This window comes from Pecten maximus, chromosome 18, assembly GCF_902652985.1.
Source record: "Pecten maximus chromosome 18, xPecMax1.1, whole genome shotgun sequence".
Taxonomy (NCBI): domain Eukaryota; kingdom Metazoa; phylum Mollusca; class Bivalvia; order Pectinida; family Pectinidae; genus Pecten; species Pecten maximus.
This window is the reverse complement of record NC_047032.1, coordinates 35,118-49,441: the sequence shown is the minus strand read 5'-3', so window position 1 is coordinate 49,441 and position 14,324 is coordinate 35,118. Positions and strand designations below refer to the sequence as shown.

At 39.0% G+C, this 14,324-nt stretch overlaps 1 protein-coding gene and 2 long non-coding RNA genes across 11 annotated transcripts in view; 1 reads left to right on the top strand and 2 right to left on the bottom strand.

Moving 5' to 3' along the window:
• LOC117316913 overlaps positions 1 to 7,415 on the bottom strand; it is a 13,029-nt gene extending 5,614 nt beyond the window's left edge. For 2 of the 7 annotated variants that reach the window (XR_004530044.1, XR_004530038.1), the window contains exons 1-6: positions 7,178 to 7,312; positions 5,489 to 5,643; positions 5,015 to 5,196; positions 3,766 to 3,930; positions 1,365 to 1,519; positions 891 to 1,072 (exon numbers count right to left, since the gene is read on the bottom strand). This is a non-coding gene — a long non-coding RNA (uncharacterized LOC117316913). Of the gene's footprint in view, positions 1 to 890; positions 1,073 to 1,364; positions 1,520 to 3,765; positions 3,931 to 5,014; positions 5,197 to 5,488; positions 5,644 to 5,785; positions 6,083 to 6,635; positions 6,660 to 7,177 lie in introns of those variants that run through there. The other 5 variants (XR_004530039.1, XR_004530042.1, XR_004530041.1 and 2 more) reach the window with 5 other exon arrangements.
• LOC117316911 (midasin-like) overlaps positions 1 to 9,656 on the bottom strand; it is a 25,031-nt gene extending 15,375 nt beyond the window's left edge. For both annotated transcript variants that reach the window (XM_033871690.1, XM_033871691.1), the window contains exon 1: positions 8,973 to 9,656. In XM_033871690.1, the coding sequence (XP_033727581.1) occupies positions 8,973 to 9,020 (48 nt within the window). In that variant the 5' untranslated portion in view covers positions 9,021 to 9,656. The remainder of the gene's footprint in view (positions 1 to 8,972) is intronic.
• On the top strand, positions 7,551 to 14,324 carry LOC117316914. Of its 2 annotated transcripts, XR_004530046.1 has the most exons (6): positions 7,551 to 8,201; positions 9,735 to 9,834; positions 10,824 to 10,889; positions 11,397 to 11,566; positions 11,767 to 11,830; positions 12,176 to 14,324. It is a non-coding gene; the product is annotated as an uncharacterized LOC117316914 (long non-coding RNA). The 2 variants fall into 2 exon arrangements; XR_004530045.1 differs by lacking the exon at positions 7,551 to 8,201 and having other exon boundaries at positions 9,651 to 9,834.

The window sequence follows — 14,324 nt, the reverse complement described above, 5'->3', positions numbered from 1 at the left end:
TACAAACTTTACAGAGAAGCGGACTCGGAGAAGCCCGGACCAAAGCCAGCACTAATTAACAAATATCTACCTTCAGCACTGTGTGGACAGTCCGTCAGCACCAAAGGAGCTAGACTTCTTCTCGGACACCTGAACATACCTGCAGGTGCCAAAAGTGGGATGCAACGACAGGCCAACCAGGTGTCACGGGAGATTACTGCCCTTAACAAAACAGACATGGAGGAAAAGACTCGACTGGTGGTACAGGACAACACCCTGAGAGGACAGGAGTCTCCGAGCACCATCGGAATAGCTGTGGATGGGCGGTACAACAGTACTACATTTGGAAGCTCTAAGAAGCCTGGACTGAATGCCTCTCAGGGAATCAGCTTGGGAATTGAGACATGTACTCCAAAGAAGTGGATACTTGGACGTGCCCTCCACAACAAACTTTGCTGGACAGGCGCTTGGCTGAGAGGGAAAGGGTATGATGTTGACTGTCCGGGTGGTCACCCTGAGTGCACAGCCAACACCAGCCGGTTTGACGGCCTCTCCGAGTATGCCATGGGGAAGGACATTGGAGAGCAGCTGACCAGACAGGGTGTCCTTGTGAAATATGCCACTACGGATGGAGATGGTACTGGCGCCCAAGGCCTGCAGGAAGCCATGCGAGCCCTACATCCGATGTGGAAAGTGGAGAGACTGGCTGACCCGACTCACATAGGTAGAGCAGTTTCGGAAATCAAACAGTGCTAAGTTCAGTGACTCCATGTTTCCCGGACGTACCAGACTTATGAGGTCTCACTCACAGAAGGTGTTTTCCCAAGACTTGAAAGCCAGGAGCAGCATGGTCTTCAAATCCCTCATGAAAACACACAACGGTAACATGGAGACTATCACCAGTCGCTTACCTGATGTGTTAGATGCCACCGTGTCGTGCTATTCAGGGGACTGTTCCAAGTGTAGTCAGCACTCCGAGGTGTGCTCTGGAGATGACGGTGACAACTGGTGGGTGCGCTCAATGTTCCTCAGTTCGAACCAGATACATCATCTTCAGATGACGCCAGATGACCAGATGTTGGTATTGGAGCTCCTGAAAATGAAGTTAAGCACTGAAGCTGTCTATTCAATGAGACTCAACACATCAACTCAGAAAAATGAGGGGTGTCACAGAGGCATCAATGTCGCTCTACCAAAATATCAGAACTTTGGACGGAATGCTGAGGGGAGACTTGACAATGCCATCTTAACTTTCAACAACACGGCCGGGAAAGCTATTCAACAGAAGGTCGAACACCTCGGTGGTACTCTGAGAAGAGAAGTGAAACATAAGCTTGATCAACTGAGCTCAGAGGAAGTGTACCAAAGACAACACCAATACAAACCTGAAGTGAAGAAGAGAGCTCTATCAAGACTGGCAGCACAGCATAAAGATCATAAGAAAAGGTCCAAGTCCGCTCGAAAGTCCGACTACAGGAGAGGGCAGCTAGATCCAGTCATTCAGCAACATGGCAGGGGAGACAATCAGCTTCAGGATCATCTGTATTGAAAAGTGAAAAATTTATTTAGAGACATATTGGCAACCAGAATTCAAAATTCAAAAACACATATGTAACAACAACAACAACAACAACAATAATAATAACAACAACAACAACAAAAAGTTACATATATATGACTACCTAAAGAGGGAGCCTCCCCGTGGCGGTGGTCGGGAATATTGTGTCTCCGGATACAATAGCTAATACCCTCAAAAAATAAAATTAAAAAAAAATATTTCAAATTTTCAAATTTAACAAACAGTCCCTAAAACCTACATGACCATGACAAATGTTTGAATTTAAACAATACTGTCTATTATTGTTAATAAAATGGGGTTCTAAACTTATATGGTCTACATTTATACATAAACTATTATGACACAAATGTGAACAATCCAGATCACTTGACAAGCCTAAATTTTGAAAATGAACAATAACAGCAAGTCTATGAGCATGTTTTTTTCCACTTTGAATCAACAGGGTCCTTAAATGATATAATTCCATATTTTCCTGTCTTTGTCAAAGGTCCTGTCAATAGTCTGCAGGTGCCATTTTCTGGGCAAATCACAGAGTTTTCTGATAGCTTCCACGTGTACAATTCATAAAAATCCTCCATTTTTACTTTCAAATATGGTGTATGAATACACAATATCACAAAATATGCAAATTAGACACTATAAACAGCGCCCCTGTTCTGTCAAAAAAATAAATAGAAAAAATAAAAAATTTAATTTAAAAAATAATTTTTTAAATTTAAATTCAACCTGATTTTGAAAAATAACTTTACTAACCTATCACACATAATTCTGCCAATAATCATGGCAAATTTTATGAGAATCGGTCAAAAAATGTGGATTTGACAAACAAAAACATGGATTTCAGGGCCTATCATATTAGGACCGAGACCACAATTAGCTTCGCTATATGTTTCATTGTAACTTTAAAATTCATAGTAAATTCCCAAAATCTCATATCCAATTTTCCAACTCACCTGGCCAAGACCAACATGTGAGAAGCAAAATATAAAAGTTTCAACATAGCATGTTCAGTATTTTCTGGAGTTAGCTGTCAAAATGTGTCACCAACGTGGATTATATACATCCGGGTCAGGGGTAGACTAGAGGTCAAATCAGGACTTTTCACACAGGACCCTGGTGCACAGAATACATGATCAATATTAATATTTTACATCACAAAACATAGATTGACATCTCTACTATAAATTTAACGTTACATTAAATTCATAGACAAAAATCAAGTTCAAACAGGCATTTGATTTATTTCCATGAAATACATACCTTTCTGAGGGGACTTCATTCGTGGGGCCTGAACCCGGAAGTACTTAATTGTGGTCTCAGTCCTATTATAGGACACTATTTTTGTCAAAAATTTAAAATAAATGTTTTCATAAACTGTGAGCTATTTGAAATCATGCGGTCAAAACAGAAATACTCTATGACACATAAAACAGGAGTTAGAGAGATCTAAAAACACCCCCTTGACACTGACAGTTAAGACACAATTCTACATACAATTACTGTATATATTTCTGACACCATGTGTAAGAAAAAATGAAACAGATTTTTCAATAATTGAGATATTTCAATTTTGTAAAGTGGTATGTAAACTTTAATACTCCCTGCATATAGCTATGCAAAGTTTGCTTCCAATTTCAAATTTTAACTTTATTTTTTTCAAGATTTTAAAACTGATTTTGTTTTAAAATACTATAATTTTGCTATGAAATTGATATTTTAACTGCTTCAAAGTATTAATTAGGTTTCATAAAAACATGAGATAATCTACAGGTAATACTTAAGACATGCAGTGACCAATCACAGTGAGTGACCACCATGGACACACTGTGGCCAGCACTTGTTTACATGTACTGTTAGGCTGTCTAGCCTGAGGCAGGGAAGGGGTGGGGGTGGGGGAGGGGGGCTTAATGGGCATATCTGTTTAATGATAATATACTAGCCTCTCTCAATTGTTTCTCAAAACACCTTTGAAGTCAATTATCAAACAGGCACTGATGTGTATATCACAATTACCAGATCAGTGTTCAGCTTCACTTCAGTTTTGTACTCCGAACACATCTGACCACCACTGACCACCACTGACCACTACTGACCAATACTGACCAATACAAGTATGAAGGGAGACAGAAAGAGAAGAAATAACCATTTCAAACCTGGACACACCCCCAAGAATAAAGGCCTAGTTCTCCAAGATGTAAGGGACAAACCTGTCAACACAGAGGTGACCCCAGTTCTGACCAGAAGACTGACCGTCACCAAAGTATCTCAGCTGGTGACAACACCAAGACCGGAAAGTCAATCCAATGTAGCAGTGGACACCGAAGATAGACCCTGTACAATACATGCATCAACCGCCTCGTCAGACTCGGAGACTGAAATAGAGGGAAACCGGATAATTGATGTTATCTTGATGATGAAGATGTGGAACGATGTCATCAATGTACACGCAGAGCAATGTCACACCAGTTGTACGGTACCCGTATTCAAACTAGTGTCCGAGAAGAAATGGGCCCTGGGATGGAGTTGCTCTGTCCAGTGTGTCAAGTGTGAGTACAAGTCTCAGCTTTACAAACTTTACAGAGAAGCGGACTCGGAGAAGCCCGGACCAAAGCCAGCACTAATTAACAAATATCTACCTTCAGCACTGTATGGACAGTCCGTCAGCACCAAAGGAGCTAGACTTCTTCTCGGACACCTGAACATACCTGCAGGTGCCAAAAGTGGGATGCAACGACAGGCCAACCAGGTGTCACGGGAGATTACTGCCCTTAACAAAACAGACATGGAGGAAAAGACTCGACTGGTGGTACAGGACAACACCCTGAGAGGACAGGAGTCTCCGAGCACCATCGGAATAGCTGTGGATGGGCGGTACAACAGTACCACATTTGGAAGCTCTAAGAAGCCTGGACTGAATGCCTCTCAGGGAATCAGCTTGGGAATTGAGACATGTACTCCAAAGAAGTGGATACTTGGACGTGCCCTCCACAACAAACTTTGCTGGACAGGCGCTTGGCTGAGAGGGAAAGGGTATGATGTTGACTGTCCGGGTGGTCACCCTGAGTGCACAGCCAACACCAGCCGGTTTGACGGCCTCTCCGAGTATGCCATGGGGAAGGACATTGGAGAGCAGCTGACCAGACAGGGTGTCCTTGTGAAATATGCCACTACGGATGGAGATGGTACTGGCGCCCAAGGCCTGCAGGAAGCCATGCGAGCCCTACATCCGATGTGGAAAGTGGAGAGACTGGCTGACCCGACTCACATAGGTAGAGCAGTTTCGGAAATCAAACAGTGCTAAGTTCAGTGACTCCATGTTTCCCGGACGTACCAGACTTATGAGGTCTCACTCACAGAAGGTGTTTTCCCAAGACTTGAAAGCCAGGAGCAGCATGGTCTTCAAATCCCTCATGAAAACACACAACGGTAACATGGAGACTATCACCAGTCGCTTACCTGATGTGTTAGATGCCACCGTGTCGTGCTATTCAGGGGACTGTTCCAAGTGTAGTCAGCACTCCGAGGTGTGCTCTGGAGATGACGGTGACAACTGGTGGGTGCGCTCAATGTTCCTCAGTTCGAACCAGATACATCATCTTCAGATGACGCCAGATGACCAGATGTTGGTATTGGAGCTCCTGAAAATGAAGTTAAGCACTGAAGCTGTCTATTCAATGAGACTCAACACATCAACTCAGAAAAATGAGGGGTGTCACAGAGGCATCAATGTCGCTCTACCAAAATATCAGAACTTTGGACGGAATGCTGAGGGGAGACTTGACAATGCCATCTTAACTTTCAACAACACGGCCGGGAAAGCTATTCAACAGAAGGTCGAACACCTCGGTGGTACTCTGAGAAGAGAAGTGAAACATAAGCTTGATCAACTGAGCTCAGAGGAAGTGTACCAAAGACAACACCAATACAAACCTGAAGTGAAGAAGAGAGCTCTATCAAGACTGGCAGCACAGCATAAAGATCATAAGAAAAGGTCCAAGTCCGCTCGAAAGTCCGACTACAGGAGAGGGCAGCTAGATCCAGTCATTCAGCAACATGGCAGGGGAGACAATCAGCTTCAGGATCATCTGTATTGAAAAGTGAAAAATTTATTTAGAGACATATTGGCAACCAGAATTCAAAATTCAAAAACACATATGTAACAACAACAACAACAACAACAATAATAATAACAACAACAACAACAAAAAGTTACATATATATGACTACCTAAAGAGGGAGCCTCCCCGTGGCGGTGGTCGGGAATATTGTGTCTCCGGATACAATAGCTAATACCCTCAAAAAATAAAATTAAAAAAAAATATTTCAAATTTTCAAATTTAACAAACAGTCCCTAAAACCTACATGACCATGACAAATGTTTGAATTTAAACAATACTGTCTATTATTGTTAATAAAATGGGGTTCTAAACTTATATGGTCTACATTTATACATAAACTATTATGACACAAATGTGAACAATCCAGATCACTTGACAAGCCTAAATTTTGAAAATGAACAATAACAGCAAGTCTATGAGCATGTTTTTTTCCACTTTGAATCAACAGGGTCCTTAAATGATATAATTCCATATTTTCCTGTCTTTGTCAAAGGTCCTGTCAATAGTCTGCAGGTGCCATTTTCTGGGCAAATCACAGAGTTTTCTGATAGCTTCCACGTGTACAATTCATAAAAATCCTCCATTTTTACTTTCAAATATGGTGTATGAATACACAATATCACAAAATATGCAAATTAGACACTATAAACAGCGCCCCTGTTCTGTCAAAAAAATAAATAGAAAAAATAAAAAATTTAATTTAAAAAATAATTTTTTAAATTTAAATTCAACCTGATTTTGAAAAATAACTTTACTAACCTATCACACATAATTCTGCCAATAATCATGGCAAATTTTATGAGAATCGGTCAAAAAATGTGGATTTGACAAACAAAAACATGGATTTCAGGGCCTATCATATTAGGACCGAGACCACAATTAGCTTCGCTATATGTTTCATTGTAACTTTAAAATTCATAGTAAATTCCCAAAATCTCATATCCAATTTTCCAACTCACCTGGCCAAGACCAACATGTGAGAAGCAAAATATAAAAGTTTCAACATAGCATGTTCAGTATTTTCTGGAGTTAGCTGTCAAAATGTGTCACCAACGTGGATTATATACATCCGGGTCAGGGGTAGACTAGAGGTCAAATCAGGACTTTTCACACAGGACCCTGGTGCACAGAATACATGATCAATATTAATATTTTACATCACAAAACATAGATTGACATCTCTACTATAAATTTAACGTTACATTAAATTCATAGACAAAAATCAAGTTCAAACAGGCATTTGATTTATTTCCATGAAATACATACCTTTCTGAGGGGACTTCATTCGTGGGGCCTGAACCCGGAAGTACTTAATTGTGGTCTCAGTCCATATAGGTATTTCTGACTATTTTTTAATATAAAACTAGACATGCCCCTGTGCTGTGATCGAACTCGAGGACCGCCATCATCACCTAACGTGGTTGAATCATAGGGCTGTACCAATATAATCTAGGCTATTTACGGGGGATTTCACATTCAACATGCATGATAGAGTATTTACCTTGTTCATATAGATCCTTAAGACTTCGATCGTATCAGTTTTAAGTGTCGTCTAATGTTATTTACGCTAGAAATGACTATTTTCGAATCCTCTGACAGCATGATAGAAAGCTTTCGTCTGCCAGCAATAACAAAACATGGGATTTGTAAGGACGGCGCTGATTGGTCAATAAACCGAAAACGGATGAAAGCGGAGCCCAGATTAACTGTCAGCAGAAACTTCTGCACGCGCTACTATTCCAAGAACTATATAAACCCCAATCGGGAGAATGTTGTCTTTCGTTTTATTAAAACGCTGGAGGTATTGACCCTTCAAACCCGCTATGCAAAAATGGAAACTTTGGTAAGCTTTACAGCAACTTAGAAGTGTGACGGATGACCCATTGTCTAGTTTGGGAACCAATGGGAAAATATTTTATATAGACCTCTAGATAAACCCTCGGAGAAAACTTTCCCCAGGGTGGGAACATCACAGTTTCAAGTGACACTGACGGCAGAGATTTTGAGATCTCAGGGAAAATAACATTAGACCAGTTCTAGTTGGACAATACTATCCTTATGTATTGATATACATATTTTAGTCAGATGACCTTGGTTGAAATAATTTATTAGATCTACCAAAGTTAAAAAAGTAATGATTTTCTCATAGGCCTATCTGGGAACAGAGACATTTCCCATTTTTGGGAGCAAGTAGGGTTTTTCCCATATTGGGAACAAATAGCCTATATACCAAACTTTACTCTTTTTGATGTATTTAATTACCTTTTATGTTCATGTGCTGAGTATGATAAGCGTAAATTAAAAGCCTGCAAGTCCTGTGATGACTATCGCCTTTTCTTTGATGGTCACGTAGAAAATTTGGAATTCAATCCATTGGGAGAAAGTCGATATATATTCTCTATTCCGGGCAAAAGTGAGACCAACGCAGAGGACATCTGTGGGATTATATGACCTTTGGATTTGTTTGGGAAAGGAACACGGAAATGCTTCCAGAATAAAGCTCAGAAATAAAAGAAAATGTACCAGTAGGTGTGATACTCGCCAAACATTTGAATGTATTGTGGTGTTTATATTACGAAAATGTAACTCTTTGTGCTGATGGCAAGGTTTTTGGACAAATATTTCAGTGCAATCTATAATGCTCCTAGTTTTGGGATAATGATTAAAACAGGCTGGTAACTTATGGCAAATCTGCTCCCTACTTGGCCAAAGGATAAGATACTTGAGCTCAGCAGCAATTAACGATACCCAAGTTATCACTATGCGACTCAGGGAAGCTTCTGAAATGCCAAACATGTTACCATTGAAGGGTAACAGTGTCGATTCCTCTCCTGAGCCTCGTCAATGTGATGGCTAACTCTTCTAAGATATAGTTAAACTTATAACAGTTCTCTGGCCAGGAAGTATATACAATCAAATACATGTTGTATAATTATCATTTGGTTTCGTTCATTTCATTTTTTCATCCTATGAACAGCCAGGGTCATTTAAAGACATGTCAAGTTTATGTGGTTGAGGAGGTAAGCTGGTGTTCACAGGAAAACGTCACAGATCTACAATCAGTATCTGACAATATATCCCACAATGGTTTCAAACTCTTGACACAGAGGTGGAGGGCTTGTGTAAAGTATCAGTTAACCATTCAGCCACCATGGTCCCCTTTATTATTTGGAATCTTTTAATGAATTGTACATAATTTTGATATCATCTGTCATTTTTATGACACAAAATACACATGAATATAATGTTAACATAAATGTATATATAAATTTGTATACATGTACAAAATATCATACCTGTCTTCCATTAATTTCAGCAGTCTCAGAACTTCTCCAATAGGTCATCTTTTCTGCCTTTTCTCGCTATTGGTTGAGAGGAAATGTAAACATAAGAAGAGATAATCCTACAAGGTTAAAAAAAGAAAAAGAAATGGCATTACAAATACTGTATAAACTATATGACATAAGTAAATGATAAAGATTGTACATAGATACAGATATGAACTGGGTTTTTTCTTCAAAAATCATTGAAACACTTCAAACTATAACATTATTTTGTTTTCATCAGAGAGCAGCAATTGGTCATCTTATAGTTTACATGTATATATTTTAATATACCCACTTCATCCCTTTCCTGAATGTTGGTTTTAGATGGGAAATTTACCTTTTATCATTAAACTATAACCAAACTACTGCCAGCCCTAATGGCAGGCATTTTGCATGCTATGATATCACCATGACGCCTGACACACAAGTGTTTGAAGTGCTTTGGTGACAGCAGAGTGTAATACTGTACAAAACAGTAATAAACAAATCGGGAAAATTATCAGTCCAACTTTTAGAATTAGAATAAAAAAATGTTTAGGTTGGGAACATTTTATCCGGTTAGGACGGACTGGGAACTGGAAACACTTCTGATTTCATTTGGCCTGACTTATATGTGAAATGAACTATATCATATCAAGTAGTAAGTTAGTATAAATTTCATAAAACATGAGTTTCGTTCTTGCATAGGACTGAGAATGTCTTAATTATATAATCTTTCTTGTATTCCTACAGCTGACATCATATCAACACAAAGTAGAATGACCACATCAGAGCCATCTCAACACTCACAACAGGAAATGGTTTCAAGTAATTTAAAGATGCCAAGGAATGGGTACGTGCTGACATTTGAATCAGCTGAATTTCTGGTTTTAATAGCAAAATTGATTAAATAACTTATGTGTAAATATAAACATGTACAAATACGCATGGTAGTTCACTACCTAGCTATTTGATAGTTTGGCTAATACTTAAGTAGCCGGTGTATTTAAATAAAGGAAAATTTATTTATTTGTTTTTCCTTCATGTTTTTGTAAAGCAATCTGGTTAATAGCCACCTTAAAGTCGAAGAAATTTGTATTTTTTTTTTACAGACAGGCTACTGGTCCAGATGACACCACTTCCTGACCCAGGGCACCACCACTTCCTGACCCAGGGCACCACCCCTTCCAGACCCAAGGTACCACCAATTCCTGGCCCAGGGCACCACCACTTCCTGGCCAAGGGCACCACCACTTCCTGACCCAGGGCACCACCACTTCCTGACCCAGGGCACCACCCCTTCCAGACCCAAGGTACCACCAATTCCTGGCCCAGGGCACCACCACTTCCTGGCCAAGGGCACCACCACTTCCTGACCCAGAGCACCACCACTTCCTGACCCAGGGCACCACCACTTCCTGACCCAGGGCACCACCACTTCCTGACCCAGGGCACCATCACTTTCTGACCCAGGGCACCACCAATTCCTGACCCAGGGCACCACCACTTCCTGACCCAGGGCACCACCCCTTCCAGACCCAGGGCACCACCACTTCTGGCCCAGGGCACCACCACTTCCTGACCCAGGGCACTGCCCCACGTAGGTTTTGAACTCGCAACCCAGAAGTGGAGGGCTAGTGATAAAGTGTCGGGACACCTTAACCACTCGGCCACCGCAGCCCCTAGGGGCAGGATGACCTATAGTCATCGTGTGTCGTTCGTCGTCCGCAGTGTGTAAACTTTTCACATTTCAAACTTCTCAAGTTCCATTGGTGGGATTGAGCTGAAACTTGCATGGAATGATACCGAAATGGTCCTGACCAAGGGTTCTTATATTTGCAGGGAGGTTCCAAAATGTTTGTCAAATGGGGAACAAAAAACAAAGCTGACTTTGCAGCAAAAGAACAGGTAACATAAACTGAAAACCATTGTGACTGTATTTTCTGTGGCAAATCGAACCACTAAAAACAAACTGAAATTCATAAAAAATTTAGATCAAGCACCTCTTAAGATGCTAAATATATCAAATGAAAATTTTATTAAATTACAACTGCAGAAAGTTAAATGTATTTTCCTATCATAAAGATTAATGTTTCATGTTTAAAATTTAACTATGTGATTTCAAAAGAAAAAATCCCCTTATATATGACCTAGGTAGTTTCCCCTAAATTCTAGGTAAATCTCTGGTATGACGTTACATTTGACACCTTATTGAGTGGCTGAAGGTCCACAAAAAATGGGAATTATATGGTCCCCAAACCCCAAGGGGCCTGTCAGGGATGGGGCCAAAAAGGATCAAATTGACTAAAATTTCAAAAATCTTCTCTACTCCTAAGATATGGTAGAATCAAATAAATCAGTCCATTATATTAATTGTGACTTGAAATTTGGTCTTAAAGTCCATTTTCTTTACAGACAGGATACTGGTGCAGCTGGCACCACTTCTTGACACGGGGCACCACCACTTCCTGACCCAGGGCACCACCATTTCCTGACCCAGGGTACCACCACTTCCTGGCCCAGGGCACCACCACTTCCTGACCCAGGGCACCACCACTTCCTGACCTGGACCTAGATGTTAAAATGTATGCACAGATATTATTGAATAGTGTTTTTGGTTTCTGTACTTCAATATTAAAGAAAGACAGTTCTGTCATGTATTTTTAGGTATTGTAATGTACTGAGACAATGATACAACTTGTATGGTACTGTATTGTATCTCAGTGTTGGTGTTCTATGGTGGTTTTAAATGTTAGAAAATATATGTATGTTTTCTGAATTGCAGGGACATTTTGAAGAAGAGCCATGCCAGTCTCTGTCCAAGAAACCAAAATTAGAGAAAACTCAAGGTATCCTACTCTTTGGCTTTGAATCATTTATGAAATTTAATAGGGAAAATCAAAGGCAAAAAATATTTTAAAACAACCAATAAAAATCATATCAAAACACTTAATTTCAACAAATAGTTTCACTCTGTTTCAGCAAGATAACTTCACATCAAATTTGCCCAGTATCTTTAAATTAAGGGGAAGTTAAAGGTTGGGATTGATAACAGTACACATGATCTGCTTATTTACAGATGTTGATAGGTATGACTACATGATTGGCCAAAAGTAATTTTTGTGTTGCGTACCAATCTAAAGGGAACTTATCAATTGTTTGCAATAGACACACTTGTTTACATTGCATTGCAGGTATGTGACCTGGGAAGAATTTGAAAAACTGAAAAATGACTTCTTGAAACTGAAGAAGAAAATGGAGAAGTAAAAAACCTTAGAACCCATGCAAGTTTCAAGAAAGGCCAGCCAAACACACCACCGTGAACCAACAACACCAACAACACCTAGAACATCACAGCAGACAGACTCGACAAGGATATCCCAATCAACACCAACACCACAGCAGACTGATACAACAAAGACAACAGAACAAACATCATCATCATCATCATCATCATCATTATCATCATCATCATCATCATCAACAGACATACAGACATACAATGGTCACACATTGAGTGACTTGATGGATATGGTGTGCCACAAAGATAATCTTTATGCGTGTTGTGCACACCATATTACTGGTTCTGTTTCCAGTAAATTATATTGTATCACACAGTGTGACAGGACAGAGGACAAACAGTCATTGTGCTGCCAAACCCAAATTTGATGGTCGGCTTTACAACATTTTCCTCGCTGTCTTGGGGTGTAGAGGGGTGTTATGAGTACATGTACTTTAAAAAAAATAATGCCATTGAATTAGATTTCCAGAGCAAATAATGAAGTGATTTTTATTGGTATGTTTTGTCAAATCTTATTATCTAAGATATTTTAGAATTATACATGCATGTCCATTGTGTAATTTTATTGTTTTCAATCTGTGCTAACAGTTGTATATTATTTTAGAAAGATCCTTTTTTTCAAGACGCTACTTTTGCTTTTGATGTTTGCTATAATAATGAAAAAAATGTACATGTATGCATGTACATTGTACATAGTTAATCATGTGGCCTTACTGTTCTCCATAAAGGTACTGTATTGTTTTTTTTTTATTATAATTGTCAACCAACTCTCAAGTACATTAGACTTTTTACAACTATAAGGTTAAACCAGGTCGACCATGGTTAATCATGGTTTGACCATGGATAATTAGACCATGGTCAATCGTGGTCAACCATGGTCACGGTTCGCAGGGGTCAGTCCTTTGTAGTTTGACTTGAAGCAGTTTACAGGTTTATGAGGAGTTGACTGAAAAAAATTCCCCCTACACCCAAAAAACAAAGTATAGTGACCTGGTTACCATGGTAACCACAAAATTACAACATGATCTAGATAACGCTCATCTACAATGTGTAAAAAACAAAAGAGGTAAACCATCATATTTATTATTGCATACAATCTCTCATGTAAGGGACATAACTCTGGTCTTGTCCTTTATTAAATTATCTCCCTTTGATTGTTTCACACTGGTCTGTAAGTGTTGTTCAGTTTCAGACAGAGTTGCTACAATTAAGCCATTTGCTTTTCAAAGTAGACAAGTTGGCATACATATTCCACAATGTTGTCTCCTTATTCTGAAATGTATTAAGCTGATTGTACACATTAGCATTTAAGCATGACTATGATGTTACTTATTTCACTTTTTAATTTTTGTGCTTTTAATCTGTTGCCTAAAAAGTACATGTCAAATTAAACTAAACTTGGTATAAATGTAGTTAGATCACACAGTGAAAATCTCAACAACACAGCCTTCATTTATAGAATATCTTCCAGAATCTATGGAACAGTGACTCTGGAAATTAAGATTGCTGGGAATCTAGAAATTTTTGGTTCTTAATGTGTTCATATCCTGATCAGTTTCTCAAAAAGTATCAATGTTACTTCTACCAAACTGGAATATAGTTGTATTGTTGTATGAACATCTTGACACACCCTACATAATACATGAATTTTGGGGTTAAAAATGAAATATTTATCTGAATTTTGAGAATTTGTGATTTTGTAATATTGTCCAATATTTATTTTGCAATGCATCAATATTTACTCATGTCTATGATATGTAGAGAGTGCTTCCATGCTATGTGGAAATGTTTTGGAAAAAGTACTGGAATTTCAGTGAATTTTGGAGTTTGCCTAAAACTTGACATTTTAATTAGCCTCTGTCTTGACACTGCTATAATAATGTGTAATTTCTTTTGTCTTTGTTGTTTTGTGAAACATCACTATCCGTGTATTTGATATTTTTTTAGTTTGGAACTATTTCAACTGTTTACACTATAAGACACATGATTTTGGAATTATATGTAAATATTTATACATTTATTAATACCATTGTTAACATGTT